Source organism: Lissotriton helveticus, chromosome 2_1 (genome assembly GCF_964261635.1).
Source record: "Lissotriton helveticus chromosome 2_1, aLisHel1.1, whole genome shotgun sequence".
NCBI lineage: Eukaryota > Metazoa > Chordata > Amphibia > Caudata > Salamandridae > Lissotriton > Lissotriton helveticus.
This window is the reverse complement of record NC_136059.1, coordinates 1,110,643,484-1,110,670,644: the sequence shown is the minus strand read 5'-3', so window position 1 is coordinate 1,110,670,644 and position 27,161 is coordinate 1,110,643,484. Positions and strand designations below refer to the sequence as shown.

Here is a 27,161-nt window from a genome sequence, read left to right as displayed (position 1 = left end):
ATCTTCACTCCTACAGCCCTGACGAGTCGCGGAAACAGTGTGGTTTCTTGCGACGAAACACGTGTCGGCTGGCTCATGTATGACCAATAAAAGAAGAATCGATACTTTTGTGGACCACTTATTCGCCCTTGAACTCTGTATTTTATGTCCATTGGGACATCGCTTTAACTTTAATGTGCCTATAAGTGTGCTGCAGAATTTGTGTTAACTTTACATTGAACTATTATAAATAATTGCACTGAAATAAACGCATTTATGTTTTGAGATATGAGACAGTTATTTTACCGCGAATCGCGCATTAGGTTTGTTCTTTGAGACTGCTTTACTGTCTCTACAAACTATTGTTTTTCCCAAAAAAGTCATGCATAGTATGCGTACAGAAAAGGGGCTTTTGGTCAGTGGGTTTAATTCATTGGTATGTTAAATTGTCATTCACAGGTTGCTTCCCCACACCTGCAGCACACTGAATTAGCCCACTATACTCCTTGGCCTTTCATCCTGAAAAACATTTCCCTTCTGTGATACAGCTGCCTCGAAGTGTGCTTTATGTTTTTCATTTACTTTATATGGTTCCTATTTATTTTGCGTGCACTTGGGGTGCCCAGTCAGAAGGATATTTAATTTCCGTCCTCTTTGTAAAGTTGCTGTAATATAGTATTTAAATTACACTGTAATATTGTGGCTGCCCCCAGTTTGAGTGCTTGGCTTGGTAGGTATTTATTCTTATCTCCTTTACAAATAATAAGCACAACCTAACGTAAAGGTTTATTTGAACAAAATAACGAGTAGTACAGCCAGCTCAGTGAATATTTTTTTCATTTTAAAATTATAATTAAAAGCATTTTGCAGCCACGTTTAGATGGCTGCATGTAATTTCTCCATTTTATTTTGTGGCAGTCGTTTATTTTTTTTAAAAATCGCATTAACGAATGCCAGTTTTATTAGCTTTGCCAGTGCTTTTTTTGTGCCTAAGCCAGAAATGATTGGAATCCCTGTCCCAAGGCGACAAGGACGGCAATGTAACCACTCGACCTCATCTGATATTTTAGCAGTAACCTGTTGTTAGTTTTGTCTGGATTTCTAAATGAAGACTTGAGCACAGGGAATTGCCAAACTAGGCAAGAAGTAGACATTCAAATCCAGTCCGTTGAAAAACGCTTTGTCAGCAGTCGAGTACAAAAGTAGATATTTTTAAGCATCCCTCGGCAGACCAAACATTCCTCTTAGTACCCTTCCAAATCACTGGAGAACAAACGAAATTAATGTAAGCTGAAAGCGCCCTTCGGGCATGTGACTGACTGACTGACTGACTGGTGCGGTTCTCCCAGCGAGGCTTGACGCGGCCTCTCATTTCTGCTTTCACGACAGAATTCTGAGCTCGTTTCTAGGCCTAGGCTGCGCATGCAAAATGAGACCCTGGGACGCATTATACATTTAGCAGGAAAGAAATGGTAACAATTGTGAGACAGGCTGTAATTTCACCCTTGCTTTCAGTGACAGTGACAAACGCAGGTGAAAATAAGCATCTGCAGTACTGATTCCCGGAAGGCGGGAAATGTATCTACTCAAAGAGAATACCCCATTGTTTTCTCTTTGTGAAGAAAGATATTTCCCTCTTGGTAAGTTTTAACCTTGAAACTTCTTGGAAAACGTTTGCTTTCATGGCCGTGTTACCTCATCACGTGTCTCCACGGGCGCAGGGTACCCACTTGGCAGTCCCTCAGTACGGCTTTGGGTGGTGGCTGCAGGTGAGATCCCCATTAGGGACTGGCACCAAGTCGCAACTACGCTGATTAAAACTGCTTTTTATGGAGATTTTCACAGTGGCGCCAACCTGAGCAACCACATTTGCATGGGCACCCACCATTTTGCATTGTCATTTACACAAGGCTTTGGATTGCAAATCAAATTAAAAAAAATAACACTTTGCAGATAGCCACCACGAAGGAAATTCAGAGTTCATTTTCAATGAGGCACCACTTCTTTTAAGAGCGAAAGGCTAGGTTTGGAGAAATACTACTTTGCGTTTAAAATTCTTTTTAGAAAGTGACATAATTTACTTCATTTTTAGGCTTTGTTTAATATTAATCTGTTAAATCTTGTTTAGGAAATGGTTACATAGAAGGGTATGTTTATCTTTTTAACTCGTAGAGCATTTGTTGTTTCTCTGTGCAGGTGAACTCTTCCATGGTAGTTTAACTAATAATCTGATAAATAGGATTCTTGCAAAGGCTTTGCTCCATTTGCATTTTATGTAAATGGATATAGCGATTGGGTTATTTTCTAAATTATTTTTTCACATATAAGGACCTGATTCACAAACGTAACCGTACACTTATGTGTAAGTTTATTCTTTTTCGGAAATCAGGAACTAGGATTTAATAGTAACTTTACGAATACAGAGACTGCTGTTTGGTAGAGCTCCACACACAAAAAGATAGGCGTGTCCTATTCGGCATGCCCTAAGTTTTTGTTGTTGTTTTTTTTTTTAAATCTTAAATCCTTCTCAGCTGTTTTCTCATAGAGATATCCCCTGCACATAAGGACGTGCCATATTAGGTTTCATTGTCCTTATTTTTTAATGCTAGGAAAAGTAGCAAACACCATCTCTTAAAGTTTTGTTTCGTTTTTATATTCTTTATTTCGGTTTGTACACCATAAAAGAACAGACACCGATAAGAACAAACAATGCTAAAACAGTTAAAAAGGCTAAAAATCATGATAAAAGCAGTTGTGAGTTAAAATAATTCTTGAGATTAAAACAAAAGAGAAGGTCAATCGCATAGCCCAGTCCATGGTTAAAGTTTAAGAAAATTCATCCGTGCTCACCACATAGAACTTGGAAAACGGGATACTGCATAGACAATAAAAAGTTCAGTGTTATATTTTAGGAGCCTGAATGCTTCTTTGCAATGTGTTGTGCCAAGGTTCCTACACAGCTGGATCAACCATCTTTGTCTGGTTTTGTGGTATCCCGGGCAAAAGAAGAAAACATGGAGTTCAGACTCCTCGCCCGAGCTACAAGCAGGGCACCCCAATGTAGTATCACTGGACCATTTATTGGTGAAGGAACGCAAGGGAAGGCAGCCATGCTGAAACTGCACATACAGTTTCCTGGCTAGTGTCGGTCGAATGTCATCTAGACATGGCTCAATATTATACGTATCCTTCATCACCAGAAAGTTTGATGTAAGAGATCCGGTGGTAGAATCTTCATTGAGTTTATCAAGTTTCCCACCCTATAGCTGGTAACTAGTTGTTTACGCGGGATTTTCAAACAGGCTGAGTCTGGATTATACCATAAATAGTCTCTGCCAATAGAACGGAGACCTTTCCTGATATGTGCTAACCATGATTGCTTACCTATGCCGGGGAGTCTCAAGATTTCTAATAGCTCGGACTTGTATTCAGCCAGTTCAGGTGTCACCCAGAGGCACCACCCAAAAAAGTAGAGGTCTGCAGCCAATTTCCTCCGCGATGGGTCTCACCTCTAGATCCATACACAGTCGAACCAGAGGGGAACTCACCGGTAGGCCAAATAGCTGCATAAGAAAGTTGTTCTCTGTTTTAACAATGGGGCTAAGGTGAGAATGCCCCCAGAGTTCATCCCCATATATAGCTGCACTCCTGAGCTGGGTTTTATAAATCTCCATGACTGGACTTACTGGCTTATGAAACGACTTTCTATAAAACTTGGCCAGGCCACCTGCAATCTGGGCCAATTTAAGATTAGACTTCTCTATTTGAGGCCCCCAGGCCATATTTTCAGTTTAGGCCCAGGTAGTCAAATTTAGATACCCACTCCAGGGGAATACTGTTCATGCTTGGTTGTGGCGGGTTGATCTATTGGGGTTGAAGACCATACATTTTCTTTTTCGAATGTTGATCTCAAACCCCCCTAGACCTACAGAACCCACAAAACCCATCTAAAATTCTCTGAATGCCCATAGGAGATTTGGAGAGGAGTAGGGTATCGTCCGCAAACATCATAGACAGAATTGGCTTGTGCGCCAGTCTGGGGTCATCTGTGTCCTTCAGTTCTCTCTGCGCACTTGTGATGTAGACGCAGAACAGAGTAGGGGCGGGCACGCATACCTGTCTAACTCCACTGTTAATGGGGATGGGCAATGTGAGTTCCCCATTCTTTCCACACCTGATTTGGGCGTAGTTGCCAGTATGTAACCTTCTCAGTATATCTAAAAGATAATAGGGTAGTCCTAATTCACGCAACCCCCCCCCGCCCACACACACACACACACAGGGCATCTCTGGGTACTAGGTCAAATGCACTCTTGAGGTCCACAAAGATCAGATATAGGCTACCTCCTTCTAAATGTACTGTTTTCCAATAAAGAAGTTGGAGCCTAAATATCTCATCTATTGTTGATGTTTTTTCTCTGAAACTGGCTTGCAAAGGGGTTATGATCTTGTGTTCCTCCAGCAAGGATTGCAGGCAGTCTAATAAGATCCTGGTAAATACTTTTTGTGAGACATCGATCAAACTGGTTGGTCTATAGTTTGTTGTTAAAAGAGGTGATCCCTTTTTGTATACCAGGAGGATCTCAGCACCTGGCCAGGTTGCAGGGAGGGCCATTCCCTGTAAGATGGCGTTATAGACCACCCATAAATAAGGGCCCCTGATCTTGGGTTCAGCCCGAAAGATCCCCTGGTATCTTGTCCAAGCCTGCAGCTTTCCCAGGAACTATTCTGCTTAGGGCTTTTGTGACTTCTGCCAAGGTGATCTCGGGAATAGCTATTTCAGACGTCGGGTATGTCAGAATAGCTGGGGGAAGGCTACTGCCCTCAACAGCATATGAGGCATAAAGAGCCAAAAATGCTCTTTCCAACAGTTGGCTGCTATATTTGGCTCAAAAGCCACCTTTCCTTGATTGCTGCCTGTGGATATAATGCTCCGGAATTATTTAATGTCTTTAGCCTCCAGGACCAGTTTCAGACTATCCCATTGATCCATTTCCCATGCCGTTTTTGCAAATGCAATGGTGGTTTTATTTGCTGACTTCACTGTAATATTACACTTGGACTTTATAGCCTCTACCAATGCCTTTTTTACCACCCGACAACTACGATTGAACCATGTCTGCTTCGGCTTCATCTGCTATGTAAGTGACTAGCCTGCACACCTTTTTAAATTAAACCTATCTTATTCCCAACGTAAACGAGAGTTGCGAATTGTGCCCACAATAACGAGTATAACAGCCCTGTAAGGACCTGGGCTAACCCAGGTCGGTCTGGGAGCTCAACCTAAGTCCTATAAAGGTTTCAAAATAGTGATACTAGTTTTACCGTAACTTGTCCCAATTTAAACACAAAGTCAACAATAATGCATACCTGATGGGTAATACTTGTTTTTACTGATACAATCAGCTGGGGTTGTTAACATTTGACGAAAAATAATGCATATGAAATCAAAATTTACTCAATACATTGTTGTCTCTCACATGTATCAATCATTGCAGTTTTCACAAAAATCTCATGTAAAAGTTATACATATACAAAACATGTCCCAATGCATTTCGGGTCCCTTGTGGACCCTTCTTCAGGGGATGGTGATTTTCATTAAGTACTGGTCCTTGACATTCGATAATTGTTCAGTTTCAAAACACTTCAATCCTATTTTCAGGCACTGTGTAAATGATAATCATAACGGGGGTATAAGTAACAACATAAACGGTATGTATGACAAACAATGCTTAATTAATTTCCACTAGATTCCAAGGTGATGTAAAAAGCCATCTGCCACTAATGTATTCGCTTAACCACGTGAAATTGTGCAACCTTCACCAGGCTTAAGTGATTAACGCCTCTATCTGAAGTATAAATGTCGGTCTCCCAAACCAACTAAAAACCACAAACGCTACCTCTCATTAAAGTGGCACGCGTGCTCAGCTGTATAGGATAATTAGACTTACCCAACTCGCATACGCTGTTGGTGTATGATTAGTTATCTCAAGGACTCATAGAATCATCAGGTTCTAGAAATAATAGTAATATTTGTTCGTCAGGAGTCACTATGAGAGGCAAGAGTCACTGTGAGAAACAAAACACTGCTCGTGCGCAATAAGTAAACAAGAGACACCCCTCTTACCAAAGACGCACGTATCCGAGACTGGTAGTGTCTTCCTATGTGCGGCGATTTTTCAAGACCTGGACAGCCAGAAACTATAAAGTTAAAATAATAATGTGTCAGGAACGAACCCTTGTTTCACCCGTTTCCTAATTACTCCGCAGAACGGAGAACACTTAACCGACGCTTACCTCCGTAGTGGTGGCTATTTTGAAACCTTTATAGGACTTAGGTTGAGCTCCCAGACCGACCTGGGTTAGCCCAGGTCCTTACAGGGCTGCTTCGGCTTCATCCCACGACCCCTTGCACACACTGTCCAAAATACCTCCTCCAACTTTGAGGTGGTGGACTCATTGATCTTTGCAACCTCTGCATGGGATGCGGCGATACCTCTTGACTTTACAAGCTCTAACATGGCCTCAAGATTGGCTGTAATGGCTTCAAATAGGAGGGCCATTTTTTGGGGCGATTTTTCTAACCATGCCCACCTGACTTTCTGCCTATCATATGTAAGTGTCAGACTGTGATCAATAGCGGGTACGTCTGCTGGTTGATCCCCAATCATTGGCAAAGTGAGTTCAAGTGTTGGAGCGTCATGGTCACTAACACGGCGAGGCCTGACAGTGAAATCCTTAACCTGGCCCACATCCTTGATTCTGCTGGGATATAATCCAAGATGGAGGAGTGGCCAACTCTTATAGATATAACTCTCGGGGGAATCCGAGCTGAAACGACCATTGCAGGCTCGCAGGGAATGCATTAGTGTAAGTGCTTTTATTTGCAGAGCCAAAGGTGTCCAAGCCCTGATCGGAGATCTATTGGTCTCAGGAATAGCCCACAGCTCGTCTTCTTTTGTAGCAGGTGTACCAATTAGATCTTTCATGCGTTCGAATTGGCAGTTAAGGTCACCCCCCAGCACTACTAAAGCGTTGTTCGAAAGACCTGCTAACAGACCGTCGAGTTGGTCTAGGGTCGGAGATTCTTGGCCAGTACTCACCGGCCTCGAGTAGATGTTGATTAAGGCTTTTTTTAAACTCTGGGGTGAAGGTCAGTTTAAGGAAGGCACAATGTGCCACATGCATCAATAGAACGAATAGCGATTTCTTACAAATTGCTCTTTAGGAATCGCAAAAGCCTATGCATGTAGCAATCGCTATAAAAATAGCGATTCCTACACATTCCATAATTGCTACTCGCAAATTGCTAGTCACAATTAAGGAATGCTGTACCATTCATTCCTATGGGCCTCCAGGCCCATAGGAATGAATTGGAGATTGCATTAGAAATTTGCGAGTACCAGTAGGTACTCGCAAATTGCTTATGCAATTTGAAGGGTACAAGGGTGTCAAAATGACACCCTGTTGCATCCCTGATATTGACCTGTGCACATATGTTGCACACACACATGCCCTAAGGGCGTGTGTGTCCAACATGAAACTTTAGAAAATAAACAAAAGTGCATTTTTCAAAGTTTTTGCAAATTACCATGAAGTTCAACTTCATGGTAATTTGCTACTCCTATTAGCGAAATCGCTATTTTTTTGACTTTCATGCAATGCATTTAAGGAATCTCAATTTGGGATTCCTTAAATGCAATCGCAATTTAAAGAATCGCAATTTAGAGATTCCTTAAATTAGGATTTTTGCATTTGGGATGATGCAAAAATACTGGTCGAAAAAGGGGCAGATTCTGAGAATCTGCCCGTTTGCGACTGGTTTTACTTTGATGCATGTGCCTGAATATGTCTAGGGCACAGTGCACCACTGGTGTGTCGCACAACCTAGATGACACCCAACCCACGTACAAAGCCCTCCTGAGGGTCTACCCCGTCCCCTAGATAAAGCAGGTATATAAAATGTAGCACATCCCAAACGTCTTAGTACCTCAGTTGCCCAAGATTCTTAAAACATACAAATGTCACAGGTAGCCCCCCCAACCCCCTGCCCCCCACCTCCCCACCCAGTCAGGGCAGTCTAGTGTGCTTTTAGGACCTGACACATTCCATGATAGAACCTTAAATTAGTTCAGTTTGCTAAGGTTAGCTGAAGTACCTTCCTTAACCACATTCACTGATAAGGCCTCTGGTTCCAATAACGCTGTGTGGTACTTCTTCGGTAGATCTGTAGATAACACTGGAATGGTTGTGGTGAACTTTGGACTGGAGGTTGCTGATAGAACTTTAGGCAGTTTAGGGTGGACAACAGGACCTGGGTGGGCAGTTACAGGGTTTAAAATAAACTCCTTGTTGATGGGGCTACCTGCCTTTATCTTAAATTCTGAGACCCTTTCCACTAAGGATTCACTCACACCTACCATCTCTTATAGTGTCTAATCATGTCTGAACTGGGGTGGCAGAGTGGGCTAAAGAACGGTGATGGATTAAACCCAGATCTGTTGACTGTGTGTGAGTGTTTGATTGGTTCAGATGCTCCGTCCATCACCACCCCCTTTTGTACCACTTTAATCTTGTTTACGGCAAAAGCTTATACCACAGATCACCTTTATAACTATGAAAAGACTACAACAAATATATCAAAATGAGTACAAATCAAGCACGTTTTTTTTGTAATTCTGCAATGTGGTGGAAACGCATATTTGCATAGGATCAAAATACGCCAATTCTTAACATGACATTTGCACACATTATCGTTTATGTGCAGTAAAACAGTATTTTGGTTCAAATGTAATTGCCATTTCCATTGAAAGTGTGTTGTCTGTATTGGCAGAGCATTACCACACCATGGCCACTCTACGCCCGTCCACTTTATGCCACACCACTCCATTCTACGACATGACACTCCACTTTGACATGCCACTCCACGGTATTCCCCTCCACTCTGTGCCCCTCCACTCTAAGACACTCAATTACACAACACTCGATTCCATGCCACTACAATGTACGCCACTCACTCTACGACACAACACGCCATGACACTCCACCACACAACACGCCACTCCCCTCTACGCCCCTCCACACCACTTAGCCCACTCCAATCTACCCCACCCCATTCCAGAGTGCCCACAATTTACCCCACTCTGCTAAAATCTAACCCACTCCACCCTATCTACCCCACTCCACCCAATCTACCCCACTCCGATTTACCCCACCTCACTTCAGTCTACCTCACTTCAATCTAACCCACTCCACTCTTCCCCACTCCACTCTTCCTCAATCTATCCACTCCAATCTACCGCACTCCACTTCACTCCTGTCCAATCTACCCCACTCTACTCACTGTAACCCAATCAACCCTATTCAAGTCTACTCCACTCCAGTCAACCACACTCCACTCAAATCTACCCCACTGTGCTCCAATCTCTCCCAGTCCACTCTTCTCTTCTGCACCCCACCCCAATAGACTCCACTCTACCCCACTCAATCTACTCCACTCCGCTCCACTCCAACGTACTCCAATCCCGTCCAGTACGATTAAATCTACCCCACTCCACTACAGTCTACCCCCACTCCACTGCAATCTGCCCCACTCCAATCTTACCCAGTCTACCCCACTCTACTTCAGTCAACCCCACTCCACTCAGTCTAACCCAATCAACCTCACCCCACTCCAATCTACCCCACTCCACCCCACCGCATTCAAGCCCACTCCATTCTACGGCACTCTACTCAAATCAACTCCACTCGTCTCCAATTTACCCAGTGTTACCCACTCCTCTCCAATCTACCATACTCCAATTCACTCCACTCCAGTCCATCCCACTCCAATCTACCCCAATCCACTCCACTCCATTGTATCCCAATCCAACCCTTTCCATTCTACCACAACCCAATCCACTCCATTCTACCCAACTTCAATCCACTTTGCCCCACTCCACTATACTCCTCTCCATTCTACTCCACTTCAATCTAGCACAGTCCAATTCACCACAACTCCTCAAATCTCGCCATGCCACTCCGATTTACCCACCCCACTCCACCCAAATATACCCCACCACACTCGAACCCTCTGCAATCCATCCCACTCCACCCCACGCCACTCCAATCTGCCTCACTTCAATCATCCCTCTTCAGGCTACCCACTCCATTCCAATTTACGACACTCTAATCAACCTAATCTGCCCCCTCCATTCTAATTTACCCTACTCTAATCCACCTAACCTACCTCACTTCAACCTAATCTGACGCACTCCACTCAAATCTAACCCACTCTACTCCAGTCTACTCCCCTCCACTATTCCAATACACCCCACTACAATCTACCCCAATCCACCCCACTACAATCTACTACAATCCACCCCACTCCAGTGTACCCCAATCCAACCCACTCCACCGACTCCACCCCACTCCATTCTGCCCGACTTCACTCCAGTCTATCCGACTCCACTCCAATCTACCGACTGCATTCAAATCTGCCCCACTGTACTCTACCCCAGTCTGATTTACCCGACTCCACTCCAAACTCCACTGAAATCTGTCCAACTCCTCTCCACTCTAATGTACCCCACTCCACTCCAGTACACCCCACTCCACCACAATCTACCCCAAACCAATGATCCCCCTTCAATCTACCCCACTCCATTCCAATCTACTTTTCTCTAATCCACCCAATCTACCCTCACTCCACTCCACCCTAATCTACTCCACGTCACTCTTCCACAACCTCATTTCACTGCAATCTTGACTCCACTCCAATCTATCCCGCTACACTCCAATCTACCCTGTTCCACTCTACCCAATCCACTCCACTCAAGCATACTTCAATCCACCCCACTCAAGTGTACCTCAGTCCAACCCACTCAAGCATACTTCAATCCAACCCACTTTACCCGAATCCATTCCAATCTACCTCACTCCAATCTACTCCACTCCAATCTATCCCAGTACAATTTATCTCACTCCATTCCAATTTACCCCACTCCACTGTGCTCTATCCAACACCTCTCCACTTTAATTTGCCTCACTCCACCCCAATCTACACCACTGCACCCCAATCTACCCCACTCCACCAAAATCTACCCCATTCCAATATACCACAATCTCCTACACCCCAATCTAATACAGTCTGCCCCACTCCAACCTAACCAATCTGCCCCACTCCACTGCAATCCACCCCACTCTACCACATTCCTCAAATTTACCTCACTCAAATGTAACCTACTCCACCCCAGTCCACCTCACTGCAGTCTACCCCACCCCATCCCAATATATCCTACTCCAATTTACCCCATCTACTCCACTCCATTCTACCCCACTCCACCCCACCGCAATCTACCCCACCCCAGTCTGTTCCACTCTGAACTACCCACTTAAATTATCCCTCTTCAATCTACTCTACTCCAATCACCTGCACTTCAACATCCCCAAATCCACTCAATCTAACCCAATTAACCCCCCACTTCAATCTACCCCACCGCTCCCTACTCTACCAGACCCAACTCAAATCTACTCCACTTTTCTCCAGTCTACCTCAGTCCACACCACTGCAATTTACCCCAATCCAACCCTCTCACTCTACTCCAATGTACCCCAATCCAAGTTACCCTTCTCCATTCCAGTTTACTCCACTCCACACTCCACTCCAATCTAACTCTTCTCTACTCCAATCTGCTCCACTCCATATCACCCAATCTATCCTACTCTACCCCACTCCACCCCAATATACCTGCCCCAACATAACCCGTCCCACTAAAAATCTACCCTACTCTAATCTACCCAACTCCACTCCAGTCTACCCTAAGCCACTCCACTATGATTCAATCTACTTCTCCCCACACTTACTCTGCTCCAATCTACGCCTCTCCAATTTACCCCACTACAGTCTACCCCATTCTGAACTACCCGACTCCAATCATCCCTCTTCAATCCACCCACTCCATTCCAATCTAGAGTTTTCTAATCCACCCACTCTACCCCACTACACTCTTCCCCACTCAATCTGACTCCGCTCCACTCCAACCCAACGTATCCAACTCCACTCTACACCAATCTGCCCCATCCAGTCTACCCACTCCATTCCACCCAATCTACTCCACTCCTCCCAATCTACTCCACTCAATCTACTCCGCGCTACTCCCGTTTACCACACTCCTTCCCACTCTACCCAATATACCCACTTCACTCAATTCTACCACACACCACTCAAATATACCCCACTCCACTCCAATATAACTTAACCCAATCCACCCCATTCCAACCTACCTCATCCCAATCTACCCAACTCCAATCTACCCCACTCCAAACTACCCCACTCCATTCCATTCTACCCTAGTATAATCCACCCAATCTACCTCACTCCAGCCTATCCCACTCGTCTCCAATCTACTCCACCCCAGTCTGTCCCAATACATTCTATCCCAGTCCACCCCACTCTTCTCCAGTTTACCCCACTCCACTCAACCCTGATCTATCCTATCCCTATCCACCCCACTTTAATCTACCCCACCCCTATCCACCCCACTTTAATCTACCCCAATCCGCTCCATTCTACTCTACTCTACCCCAATGTACCCTAATGCACACCACTGCATTCTATTACACCCTACCCCAACTCCACTCTTTGCCAATCTACCGACTCCACTCTACCCCACTGCAATCCACCCAACTCCACGCCACTAACTTATAGCCATGCTGAACAGCAGTCACAGTGGTATACAACATGACTAACACACCATGCCAAGGCCAATATCTCTCACATAGGTGAGGTCTATTGGTTTTGCCAATGCTCGTTAATCGATATAAGTGAACCCTTGGGTAGGACCTAAACAACCTTTTGGGCAGGGTGCAGTGTATTTAAAAAGTGGCACAGGTATTTTGTAAGTTTTATCTGTCCTGGTAGTGAAAAACTCAAGCTTTTGTTTTCACTATTGAAGGCATACCTTTCCCATAGGATAACATTGATTTGTTTACCCTTATTACATTTAATAAGTGATAACATGCTTTTGGTATAGGTAGGAATATCATCTTTGGTGTCTGAGGAATTGGAATTTATAACCCTCTTTAATGGTAAAGTCAGATTATAAGTAACAATTCTAAAAATGCAACTTTTCGGAAGTTGGCATTTTCTTGTCCTAACCATTTTGTGCCTTCAGCCTGTTTTCCTGGGTCACATGACTAGTTGTAGTTGGCCTTTGTGTATTTGTCCCAGACAGTCATACAAAAACGGGTCTGGGTGTTGACAGGATGGACCATCCTGACTAGATGAGAGAGGCAGAGCTGTAATCTGTCACACTTGCACTTTAAAGACACTGCCTCAGCGCTCACACGGAGGATTTCACACTAGCCTATTGTGTATGCAGACAGAATGGTTTAATTGTAGTTTTTACACTGCTACTGTCAGGCTACAATGGTAGGCCTGAAGCCATATTTGCATTGCCATTGTAGTAGATGCAGCATAGGTGCTGTAGTCCATTAGTGGCATTTAACTTCCAGGCTCTGGGTACATTTTGTACCATATACTAGGGACTTCTAGGCAAGTTAAATATACCAATTAGGAGTATGCCAAATCGATCATGTTAAAAGGGGGAGAGCACAGGAACTTTACTACTGGTTAGCAGGGGTAAATAGAGGATCCAGCAAATGGCGAAATGTCTGGGTTGACCACACAGAACAGCAGATTTCTTACATCTATAATTTGCACAAGGTCATCTTTAGCCAATTAAAAACTATGTTGGTGTATTACTTTCAGGAGTTGTCAGTTAGCTCCCAATGCTTACTTTTAAAATCTCCGTCTGCATTGTCGCTCCAGGTTGATGGTCCATCCAATGCTCTGTGAAGCTTTGGTCCACCTACCCGTCTACAGTGACTTTTGAACTCCTGCCTCTTCCATCCAATGCCTTCCTTGTCCCGGCACTTATCTCCGCAGTCTAAGGTTCCTGCTTTTGAGGTGCAGCATACTATATTCATAATGAAAAGGTCCATTTAGTACCAATGGAGCTCTGAGTATGGTAGTTTACAACCCGTCTCTATGAAATCTGTTAAAAACACTGTTCTGTGAAGGATCACGTTCCTAAGTTTCTTTACAGTTCTGGCGATTTATGAACGCTGTCAAAAACACACCTTTGCACAGTAGAAAGCAAATAGCATCTGCACAATTTCATTGCTGCCCTTTATGAAGTTGCCATGCCACTGCACCCTTTTCTTTTAAGTTGTTAAGCAGTACCAGGTTCATAATTAAACTGCTGCCATTTTAAACATGTTTTTCAGCTTCTGAGATACAATATTTCACTGTAAGGTGGATGTGTGTGGGCAGGACCACGGGACGTTTTTAAGGATCTTTTTACTCTTTGTTGACAAATTATATAGGTATTCATTTTATGGATATGAAAAACTTTTAAGGATCTGTGTGAGCATCTTCATGGTGAAGCTTTCCGTATTTTGTGTGTGTGTGTGTAACTTGAGTGTATTTATTCTTTGCAGGGGAAGTCCACACGTGAAGGTGAGCCCTCATTACAAGGAGGAACAGTGTGCTCCTGCATTAAATCTAGAGACCAAGAAAGTACTGGATTTGCAAGCATCCATCACAAGGTATAATGCATATATGTGCGCAGATATATATTTCTTTTATTTAAGATGTTTGTTACTCTCTCCTATGGATCTTGTGAATAGTGTGTGCTATGTAAATGCGATAGATCAGTCTGTCATTTTACTCAGAGTTACTAGTTTTAGTGCATTTTTAGGTTTTGCTTGGCAATGCGTACGAAGTACGCATGCGCTAGCAAAATCCTTATGTTTCTCTGTGGGGTCGGGTATCCGCCCCCTCCTCGCCCCCTCCTCCCATTGGCTAGCTCCATAAATGGAGGCTAGCCATTGGGAGCCGGATCTGTCCGTCAAGGCCGGACCAGATTCGGGGGCGTTCCCGACATTTTTTCCCTCTCCGCCTCTGCGATGTCGACATCGCGGCGGTGGGCGGAGTTTCGTTTTTAAAAAAAATGTGTTTGTTTTTCCCATTACGCGGCCGACCGCCGCTGGAGGAAGTCGAGGTGAGTGCTGCCGTTCCCTCCCCCCTCCCGCTGTCCGTGAGCCCCCCCCGCCCACCTCCCGCGTCTCATGTCGATTAGTTTCTGGAGCTCGGCTCGGGTCCATTCCCGCCCCCCTCCCGCTTCCCGCCCCCCCTCCCGCTCGGAAGTGCATGTGCAGTTGCTCGTGGGGTGAGTCAGCGAGCCCCCCGCTATGTATTGCACTCGCGGGCCCCGCTCACAGCTTCAAATGTCTCTATCCCACTCGTCACGAGCTTATATTTTTTATAATATAGAATTTATAGTTGCATATACAAAATAGTTGTGGGTCATTTTTATAACATTCCTTAGTGCGCCCGCTGGAAACGCTGTAGACGGTACTAAACCATAAAGCAAATATTTATTTACCACCCGTAGAGTTCCTCACTGCAGCAGCGTGAAAATGGGTAAGTGTTAGTAAAGGTTAATAAAGGTTTTACCGATAGATATACACATTATTTGTATATATAGTCAGTGGACAACGGCTTACCTCAGCGCCTCGAGAATGGTAATTCACATAGAATTACATTTTAAAAAAAGGTTGATGTATGTTCTGTAGAACACATCTTCCCGAAGAGTCGTGAGGCTGGAAGACTTATGCAACGAAACAATGAGCAACACATCCCAGTGTCGCCTATATAATAATTTTGTTTATAGGGCTTGCTCACTTAGTCGCGCGCTTCATAGCGCTGTGAATGACTCCAGCTCACTCCAGTGGCGCTCGACCGACCTCACTTACAAAAATGCGGAATTCATCCAGTACAGATTTGATCTAGTCTAAATATCTGCAGTAGATTCCTCAAACCAGAGGATTCTATTTAAGCACCGTGTTATTATAATGATCCCTATTTTCATCGCCTTTTAACTCTCGGAAACCCTCTTTCGTGACTTCGACGTCCTACGGGAACCTGAGTCAGAAAAATACTTTCACGTGGGACGCGGAGTGGGTGCCCTGCACCCCCATACCCAGCACCTCAGTCCCTGCCTCGCTGCCCCTCCCTCGAAGACAGGAAAGCGACGGCCTGAACCATATAGCACGTCCCGGTCTGGCTTCAAGGAGCTGTGGCCGCTTCTTGGACTGTCACCCGAAGGCGCTCGATTGTTAGTGTGGCACTGAGGAGCAGGATCGGCGTGTACTAAGGTTACAGGAGAAACGCAGGGCACACTCGCTGCTGGTGTTCGTGTGGGTTACCAGTTTCGGACGGGCACAAGCAGAGTTGCCAAATGCCAAACAAGTTGCCAAAGTCAGCTTTCCATCGCCCCCCCCCGACAGTTCGCGAGAAAAATATCGCATTATTTGCGAACATGTATTGCAAAGCTGGCATTAGCTGGTCTCGCCTTCAGTACTAGACCACACATCGTCTGATCTTGTGCACGCCGCCGTACCTAAAATTGCAGTGTATGCACTGGAAATGCACCGGGCCCCTGGTAAGTGGAAGGGAGTACGACTGCCATCGACGTCTCTCGGAGGGTTTATTGTACCGAGAGTCGACTAAGAACACCGCAGCCTCGTCTCTGGAGGCGGAAAGGGCAGTGTCAGAGTCCCCTCCCCTCCTCACCTCACTGGCACCCTGGGAGGGCCTGGCACCGCTCCTGGTGTCAGCCACTTGTGCCCGGCCATGGCAAGCCTCACTCCCTGTACCAACACACTAAAGGCACCGCCAGCCATCACCCAAGTGTGCCCCCACTCGAATTCTCACCCGCTGTACCTCAAAACGACCCTGGCATTGCTCCTGGCACAACTGCTGATGGCCAGGCTCGCTACGCATGTGCCACTCGCTGCCTTTCATAGAACATGCCACTCTAGTGTTATCCTGCACAGCTGCTGATGCTCAGGGTACACGTGCCCCTCTGAAACCCCATGCGAAGCCCCCCTCTCCGTGCCGGCCAGTCCCATTGTCCCCCACCGAAGTGGTGGGTGGGGTCTCTAGCCAAAAATACGTGTTTCCAATCCCTGTTGGACGTTCTTCCGGGCAGATTACTACAAATAAACAATCCGTAGACCCTACGAGCTTATTTCTCGCCCCTTCCCTAATAATACAATACAGACAGGGCTCTGTCGAGGTCTGTCTTAAGTTTCGTGTTTCAGTACTTCCGCCCCACCTCATTCCAATGCCCCCTCAGAGTGGGAAATTGTGGATCCCGACAATAACCGCATAGACCTACAGTACACATTTGAACATCTGTGCAGTGACTCGGGGGAGGACTCGCTTAGCACAACGCCGCGAACTCAATGACTTCTGGGTGCTTTGACAACACGTTCATTCACATAGTTTCATGCTTACAACCCATTCCATTTTTTATATTTTATATAGCATAAAATCAGCACAGATCCTGTTCGAAGCAGATTGGGTGATTTGACCACGATCACACGAGGTGATAGATGTGAGGGGAGCTGGGAGTAGAACTCAGGTGCACTCTATCCGCAGGTGTCAAGTTGACCAAGCGCCCCACGGCGTTGTTGTGGTGTGAGCCTGTGAACCCTATTCACAGAGGCCCCAGTGATGTCACTTCTGCAACATCACGAGCCAAAGTGCAAGGAGAAAGGGTCTATGCACCCCCCCTCAGACACAAACAGATCATGGCTCTCTTCTTTCACCCCCACAAGCAGGGTTTGCAGCTTCTCTTAAGATGCATCCACCCCTTCTGCTTCGAGCATAGCTCAGTCTTCAAGCAGAAGTGTATCTTGGCGCTTTACACCACACCTGTTATTATTGCCTAACCCAGCGGTACTCCTTTTATCCGCACCCAAACTGTATACGTTTAGGGATCGCAGTTTGCGCGCAGATCTCTGCAGTGAGCGCCCAACCCAGAAAGCTATCTAACTGAACAAACTGTGTGGCAGGATCCATTTGCTGGCACATATAGCAATAATAGGTGTCCTGCAGAGCACCAAAATGCTGCTTCGATGAGCTTCAAGCATCTCTATGCTTTCAGAAAAAAAAAAGTTAATAACCATACATTTGGCACTTTGCGCCTAAACCTCCTCTGTTGTTGTACAGCACTTTCTTCCACCTCTCTCCCTTGCCTTATAGCTACAAACTATATATATAACAAATAGTGCCAACCCCAAGCCTGAAGGCGCTTTGCTAATAATATTTCGCTGTACTTCATGTTGTGCTTACACTTGCTTGTATTTCCTGTGGTTGGGATGACACCTCTGTGTAGGACGAAACCTTCACACCAGATTTCAATTCGGTGGGTGGACAAGGGGTTGGCGTCAAATAAACCCTGTTGCTGTTTCCAGTGCCATGCATAGACGAACTGGTGGTCAGGGCCGGATTTATAGCTGGTGGGCCTAGTGCCACAGTCTATTTGCCCTCCCCCACCCCTACGACCTCCTTCTCTGTCGCAAAAGCGGTAACCCAGTTCTTTAATCTGCATTTTGCACGTACTGTTCAGCAGGCACATTAACCCTCTGCGCTACTTGGTGAATCCAAACTGCCCCTAGACATAACTCTGGTTTCACTTCTGCAGGGACATTAATCACCAGTTACTTTTACTTTTTAGTGCTGGTCCCACAAGGAACTCTGCAGCAGCAGGTACTTTTGAATCAGTAAGATAAAAAAAAAAAAAAAAGCGGCAGCCATCAAAAACACAGGCGGTGGTATCCAGCTGCCCCATCGACTGCAATAACCGGGATAAATTGAGCTCTGCTACTAGTTTTGATGACCCAGGTTAGTAAAGTGCTCAGTAATTTTAATGATGGGCCGTTAAGAAAGCAAAAAAAAATTCCCCTCAGGTCTTTCAGTTGTTGGTAAGATTGTCCCAGAATAAGGCGCTGTGAAATTTGCTGTTACTGCACCTATTATCTCCTCAAATAGTTACAGTAATATGTGCTTTGTGGGGCTCGCAGTGTGGGGGGGCTCTGTGTGGGTGTGTGGGGGGGGCTCGCAGTGTGGGGGGCTCTGTGTGGGTGTGTGGGGGGGCCTCTGTGTGGGTTTGTGGGGGTCCTCTGTGTGGATGTGTGTGGGGGGGCTCTGTGTTGGGGGGGCTCTGTGTGGGTGTGTGGGGGGCTCTGTGTGGGTGTGTGGGGGGGCTCTGTGTGGTTGTGTGTGTGGGGGGCTCTGTGTGGGTGTGTGTGGGGGGGCTCTGTGTGCGTGTGGGGGGGCTCTCTATGGGTGTGTGTGTGTGGCATTTGCGAGAGATTAAGCTATTGCCATTGAAAATGACAATGCCATTTATTTATCTGTTTTCAAAACCAACACATAAATAAAAAAGTTGTCATTTACAATGCCAATAGCTCTAACTTTTGCAAAGGCAAAACCGTTGCATTGTAAATGCTTGTTTATATATGCTTTAAATTGTGTTAATGTAAATATGGACTCAGGTGAGATTTTTGTCATTTTTCGTGCTAAATTATTTCTTTTTACATTATTGAGTTGGGTTGTGAACTTATAAATGTATTTTGTCTGCTCAATGTATTGAGTTCGCCCAGTAGAGATCTTTTTGGGATAGTTGACAGCATCTCTCCCTAACTGCTGCTTTAATTTGTTTGAAGATGGCAGTCTGTGAATCTAGTCTGCGAGTAGCTGAGCCATTGCTTTTCACTGCCTGTTGACAGTTTACAGTTTACTCTGTAGAGCTTAAGTTAGCTACATTTTCTCTGAATACTGACTGATTTTTTTCACATGTCCTTGATGTGAGAAAATGTGGTTTATTATATGGTGTAGTTATGCAACTTCACAGGGTAATAAGCTCACAAACCTGTTTTGAGCCCTGTCAAGCTCGTTTGTAAAACCTTCGCTTAACCCTGAGCAGTTCGGGCTTTGAGCAGTTGAGGCTTTATCAAAGGAACAATTGCACAGCATTTAGAAGTACCAAGAAATTGAATAAGAACGAACCATTAGTAAACCTACAAATCCGATGTGACTTGATAAAGACCTAGCTTTACTTTCTTGAGTCCCCTCACTCACCGGGGATTTCCCCACGGTGACTTGCTTCATCATTGGGGCCATCTCAACCCGCTGCGGGCTGAGGCATGCTACAACTTACGATGAGACGTAGGAGCACTAATCGTGAGGAGATATGTGTAGTGCAGTGGTATGGTGGAGCGGAGTGTATTAAAAGGTAATTAACTAGTGGGCAGAAAAAACTTTATTCTGGCTCCTAGTTGGTCTATTAAAACCGGGCTGAGTCTCTAGTGGACCTATCCAAATGCGTTAGAAGTCCCTAGTAGACGTCAACATGTTTCAAGCTTCCCCAAGGCTCTTCTTCAGGACAACACAGGGTCCTGCCTCGTGTGTACCACTCCATATTGACCTACAGTGAGATAAGTGAAAAAACTAAACAAACGCTGCCAAATAAGCATACAGTCTGTTGTTCATGTTACATGTTTTGTCTAATTGTGTGTTATGTCCACGGTGTAGTCACCAGGTGCATTTTTTACTTTTTCTTTTAAACAGCCTAAGCTCCATTATAACTTTAGGCATGCATGTTATTTCGCAGCTCTGCATGGTTAAACACACTTTGGCAGAGTGTAAGCACGCATCGCAAGGAACGCTTGGGTATTACGCCTAATCCCACCTACCCCCAAGAGGGGGCTGTGTTTCCTTAACTATGTTCTTTATTTATTTCTTTTTTACAGATACTACTTGACTATAATGTACCATACTACGTGACAATTTTGTATTGTATGTATTACTAACACCTGCTTATTTTGCAGCACTTTTCTTTAATTTTTTCACTAATCTCACTGTAGGTCAATTTGGAGTGGTACACACTGGGTGGGACCCTGTGTTGTCCTGAAGAAGACCTTAAAGGAATAGAGTTTTTTCTGCCCACAGGTACTTTTTAATACACTCCACTCCACCATATCACTGCACTAGACATAGCTCCTCACGATTAGTGCTCCTAAGTCTCATCGCAAGTCGTAGCACGCCTCAGCCCGCAGCAGGTTGAAATGGCCCTAATGATGAAGCATGTCACCATGGGGAAACCCCGGTGAGTGAGGGGACTCAAGAAAGGAAAGCTTTCCTTCCTTAAGATTTTCTAGCTCATACTGAGTGATAGTCTACATCCCAGCTAGGTCTTTATCCAGTCACACCGGATTTGTAGGTTTACTATTGTATCAGGAGGGTGGACCTAGCTTTTTCCCTCTTACTCCCCCTTATTTTTCGACTGAAGAACGAAACATGACACAAAGGTATTCCAACACAAATTGATTAAAATAGATCTTTGGGATGGATGGATGGATGGGTTTTTATATAGCGCAATATCACCGCCAGGTCTCAAAGCGCTTTGCATTGGGAACCCGTCCTGGTTTTTCCCTGTGAGATAGCCCGTACTGGGTATCCCCAAGGTGATCCCGCCGCGGGGGGGCCGTAGTGGAGATTAAGCAAGCTATTGCCCAGAGTTGCAGAGTGTGAACCTGTGATTCGAGTAGGCACCGAAGCGAGAATTACCGAGTCCGTGGACATTTTGGGCTCAAGACCCTGCCGCGTCGGGAATTGAACCCTGGTCCCGGGTCTGATCTCAGCGTCCGGGTCTGCCTCCTCTAACCAGTGAGCCACACTTCTCCACAATTCATCTTTTTATGAATTTGTACACACCAAAACAAAATCCGCCAAAGGGTTCCAGAGATAGGATTTTTTAAGTAAATCGTAAATAACAGCTTTTGACCAAAACTGCAAACAAGCAACTGCCACAATTAGGGGTTACTTTAGAAACTTTTGAAAACGTTTTAGAAAGTTGTGTTTTGTACTCTAGTCTGGTCCACTTTGGGTGATCAACTCTGGCATGGAGCAAGTCAAGGGAGCCAGTAAGGCTTAGCCTGACAGTTACCTTGCAGTCAAAGCAGTCTCTAGTCCAGTTTCAGGATCGTTGGGACAAATCGTATAGACTTAAATGGAGTGATCTTGATGAAAGGGATGCAGAATGAGGATGCTGATCTGGTTGACGGGGGTCATCCTTGGACCACCCCCTGGTCCACGAATGTGGTGGAGTGACATTGACCTCAAAGGTCGGTGTCCCTCGAAGTTCTGCCAAAAACCAGTGGTTACTCTTTCCCGGCCACAGTGAAACCATTGGTTCCCTTCAAATGCAGCTAGTGTCAGTCTTGAATGACTAAACTGAATTGTGACGACTCTCCTGGGTCCAGAAGATTCAAATGCAACTGGGTGTTGGAGTTTGGTCTCCCAGACGATGTTTCAATCGATAGCAGTAAACAAACAGTTGTGGCTATCAATTCTGCAAGGTGACTGCTTCTTCAGCTTTTGTGACCCTAGTGTTTGAAGAGAAAATCAGCCCACTGACTCTTTGAGTTATTCTTTTCTGCGAGGGGCTCGGGGACAACGTTTTCTCGAGCCAAGCATCACTGGCCTATTTGCTAGCTTGGGAGTACCAGGTGCAGTCCAGTCTTTGGTGCAGCCTCTCTTTTCCAGGTCCAGGGAACAGCCGGGCAGTCCTTCTTTATTTCTGTTTTCGGTGCAGACATCATCTGAGGGCCACTTTTATGCGCACAACTGTTCCTGGGGGATATGGTAACTATTAGCTAAACGGCTACCAGGTCCTCTCCTACCTGATGACGACTTCCTGCAGTGTGTGGGATATAACTATCCCAGAGTGCAACTTTTTACCTAATCCCCAAAATAGCAGGCCCCTCTCTCGATGTGTGGAGCTTGGTAGCTCAACTTAGAGGTGTGGCTACCTGAGGTCCACACACCTATGGGATAACTGGTTTGGTTACTGTTTACCCCTCTCTGTCCCCGATGCCAACCTGCCTACCCCAGCAAAAGAGTAGACCCTCTTGTGTGTCCACCATGGCATTCCCTTTGAAGATCAATGTTTGGGCTTCACACCCTGTGTGACTCCCTGCCAGGGAAAGGTATCACCTCTTCCAATGGCAGGCCTCTATTGCATCCTTTCCTGGGAGTCGTTCACATGTCTCCCCAGGAGGGCAGAAGTTTGTCTTGCAGCTAGTATCTGTGATTGGCCACTAGAAAACCTTTGAAACAGTGGCACCTTGCTAAATTTGCCTTTTACTCAAAAGTTAAATTAAATTCTACTTGGGCAGCAAGTCGGGTTTTTATGCAACAATTCTATTGTGACCTTGAAGTCTAATCTTTAGTAGCCCCATTTAGAAGTTAGCACAGCTGAGTGATCAGTGTGTAACCCTGCACGCGCCAATGAGGCTACAAGGCTTTCTACAGTAAAAATGACAATTTAGGATTTTTACTGTCAGGACACATAAAAACACATGTCCTACTTTTTAATATACATCACCCTGCCTTACAGCTCTATATTCGTGCCTTAGGACTTGCTTATATATTTTTTAAAGTAAGGTTTGGTCTTTGCTATTGCTTTACATGGCTAAGGCTGGTTAGCGGTTGAAAACTGCTCTGCCCGTATGCAGTAGCAGGCTGGAAGACATGCTTTTACTTTGTCATGCTCATGGTGACACGGCAAGTGCTTCAGTCAGTGATGGACACTTTAATGTACAGGCCCTGTGTACCCCTGGTACCATATACTAGGGATTTATCAATAAGATAACTAATACCAATTGGGTATACTCCAATCAAACATAAACATTGGAGGATCAGAATACTGGCAATGAGGTCTGGTTAGCACTTTAGCAGGCTTCAGTGCGCTCTATGAGTCGAAAAACCAGCAGCACCAGTCCAAAATGTTGGGGCTGATCATGCTGAAAGGGGCATTTCCCTACACTCAATATGTTCACTTCCACCCCAGACCACCTATTCTCTGTCAATCATAGTTTTTGTACTATATTATGTAAATGTATTTTTCTTTAATGCCATTTCCCCAAAGGGTATTACAGAGCTGTGTGTAGAACTTTACAACATATGTTATTTATATATGTGTACATAAAAAAATGAGTAACTATACATAATTGAAAAGAGGGTTGTCTTAGGAGGGGAATGCTGGGAAGGGTGAGGAGGGAACAATGCAGTTTGTGGAAAACCCAGCCTTGTGATTAAACTAACTGGATCAAGGGATGCGGTGGGGAGTGAGGCCTGGGTAGAGACTGGACAAGACTGTAAGTAGCATTGACTTCTTGTGAGCATTTCAGCAGTGTAGAGTGGTTCTCCTTTAGTTATCTCGATAAGAGGAGAATGTTGAGTTTTTCCTCGAAGGAGAGCATGCTCGAGCCCTTTTTTTAGTTGAATCGGTGGCAACGCCGGAATTAGAAACAGGTACAAAAGGGGGTGGTGATGGACAGAGCATCCGAACCAATCAAACACTCACACCCAGTCAAAAGATCTGGGTTTAATCCATCACCGTTCTTTAGCCCACTCTGCCACCCCAGTTCAGACATGGCTATATGCAAATCAGTCTGACCCTGTGCCTCATGGGAACAGTCCAGCCCGAACTGCCAAGCCATGCCTTCCCTGGACCGGAAACAAGCTTCCGAGGACCGGTTTCTGGCATTACAGCCGTCTTCAGCCCGGCTTGCTTGAATCCAGTGGCAAAGTGAGCAAGGGACTCACGTCTGAGCATACCCTGCCACACTTATGGTGGCCAAAAGCGGTACAAAAGGGGGTGGTGATGGACGGAGCATCCGAACCAATCAAACACTCACACCCAGTCAAAAGATCTGGGTTTGATCCATCACCGTTCTTTAGCCCACTCTGCCACCCCAGTTCAGACATGGCTATATGCAAATCAGTCTGACCCTGTGCCTCATGGGAACAGTCCAGCCCGAACTGCCATGGCATGCCTTCCCTGGACCGGAAACAAGCTTCCGAGGACCGGTTTCTTGCTATTGCTTTACATGGCAAAGGCTGGTTAGCGGTTGAAAACTGCTCTGCCCGTATGCAGTAGCAGGCTGGAAGACATGCTTTTACTTTGTCATGCTCATGGTGACACAGCAAGTGCTTCAGTCAGTGATGGACACTTTATTGTACAGGCCCTGTATACCCCTGGTACCATATACTAGGGATTTATCAATAAGTTAACTAATACCAATTGGGTATACTCCAATCAAACATAAACATTGGAGGATCAGAATACTGGCAATGAGGTCTGGTTAGCACTTTAGCAGGCTTCAGTGCGCTCTGAGTCGAAAAACCAGCAGCACCAGTCCAAAATGTTGGGGCTGATCATGCTGAAAGGGGCATTTCCCTACACTCAATATGTTCACTTCCACCCCAGACCGCCTATTCTCTGTCAATCATAGTTTTTGTACTATATTATTTAAATGTATTTTTCTTTAATGCCATTTCCCCAAAGGGTATTACAGAGCTGTGTGTAGAACTTTACAACATATGTTATTTATATATGTGTACATAAAAAAAATGAGTAACTATACATAATTGAAAAGAGGGTTGTCTTAGGAGGGGAATGCTGGGAAGGGTGAGGAGGGAACAATGCAGTTTGTGGAAAACCCAGCCTTGTGATTAAACTAACTGGATCAAGGGATGCGGTGGGGAGTGAGGACTGGGCAAGACTGTAAGTAGCATTGACTTCTTGTGAGCATTTCAGCAGTGTAGAGTGGTTCTCCTTTAGTTATCTCGATAAGAGGAGAATGTTGAGTTTTTCCTCGAAGGAGAGCATGCTCGGGCCCTTTTTTTAGTTGAATCGGTAGCAACGCCGGAATTAGAAACAAGCATTTGCAATGCAATAGGTCTCGCATTAGGAAAGTTTGAGCTATTGGTATTTTAAATGACACATTTTTTATTTATGTTTTGTTTTTGAAAGTAGCGAAATTAATAGCTTTGTCATTTACAATGCCAATAGTTATAACTTTCGCAAATGTGACACCGATAGCATTTGTAATGCAATATGTGTTGTGTTTACGTGACTTACATGCATTGATATTACAAATAACAATGGCTTTTAATTTTTCTAATTAATTTATACTTAAATAAAAGTTATTGTAATTTCTAATGGCAATAGCTTAAACTTTTGTAAATAACTTTTGTGAAGATTATGTTCAGTGTATTTTATTGTGACGAAAATCCAATAACAGAAGTGAAATATTAACTTTTTTTGTTACATTTGTAATAAAGCTTGAAACATTGAGAGAACATATTTGAACCAGTTGTTGTTGAATGGTTGCACAGATTGATGCTGTGGTGGCGCTGAGTGATGTTGTGATGGCGAACGAGTGATGCTGTGGCGTTCAGTGATGCTGTGGTAGCGCATAGTGATGTTGTGGTGCCCCTGAGTGATGCTGTGGTGGTGCTGAGTGATGCTGTATGCTATGTTTTGTTTTGCTTTCCTATGTTTTGTTTTGTTATGCTATGCTATGTTTTGCTATGCTATGATTTTGATTTGTTATGCTATGCTATGCTGTGTTTTGTTATGCTATGCTATGTTTTGTTATGCTATACTATGTTTTGCTATTCTATGCTTTGCTATGCTATGTTGTGTTTTATTATGCTATGCTTTGTTTTGCTATGTTATGTTTTGCTATGCTATGCTATGCTTTGTTGTGTTTGGTATGCTATGCTTTGCTATGCCATTATGTTTTGCTATGCTATGCTATGCTATGTTTTGTTATGCTATGCTATGCTTTGTTGTGTTTGGTATGCTATGCTTTGCTATGCTATTATATGTTTTGCTATGTTTTGTTGTGTTTTGTTAAGCTATGCTATGTTTTGTTGTGTTTTGCTATGTTTTGTTATGCTGTGTTGTGTTTTGTTATGCTATGTTTTGTTATGCTATGCTATGTTTTGTTATGCTATGCTATGTTAAGGTTTGCTATCCTATGCTTTGTTGTATTATGATATGCTATGTTAAGTTTTGCTATCCTATGCTTTGATTTGTTATGCTATGCTTTGTTGTGTTTTGTTATGCTATGCTATGTTTTTTTGTGTTTTGTTATGCTATGTTTTGTTATGTTATGCTATGTTTTGTTATGTTATGCTATGTTTTGTTCTGCTATGTTTTGTTGTGTTTTGTTATGCTATGCTATGCTTTGTTGTGTTTTGCTATGCTATGGTTTGTTATGTTATGCTATGTTTTGTTTTGCTATCCTATGCTTTGTTTTGTTATCCTATGCTTTTTTGTTGTTATGCTATGCTGTGTATTGTTAATCTATGCTTTGTTTTGTTATGCAATGCTGGTGAGGGTGTGTGAGGGTGAGTGAGAGTGAGGGTGAGTGAGAGTGAGGGTGAGTGAGAATGAGGGTGTGTGAGGGTGAGAGGGTTGTAAGGGGGTGTG

The 27,161-nt window shown here is 44.6% G+C and overlaps 1 protein-coding gene across 2 annotated transcripts in view; it reads left to right on the top strand.

Annotated features, from left to right (window-relative positions):
* The window catches only part of RIC1 (RIC1 partner of RAB6A GEF complex), an 882,831-nt gene that overhangs the window by 421,835 nt on the left and 433,835 nt on the right, over positions 1–27,161 (top strand). For both annotated transcript variants that reach the window (XM_078675923.1, XM_078675922.1), the window contains exon 4: positions 14,461–14,568. In XM_078675923.1, coding sequence (XP_078532049.1) covers positions 14,461–14,568 — 108 coding nt within the window. The remainder of the gene's footprint in view (positions 1–14,460; positions 14,569–27,161) is intronic.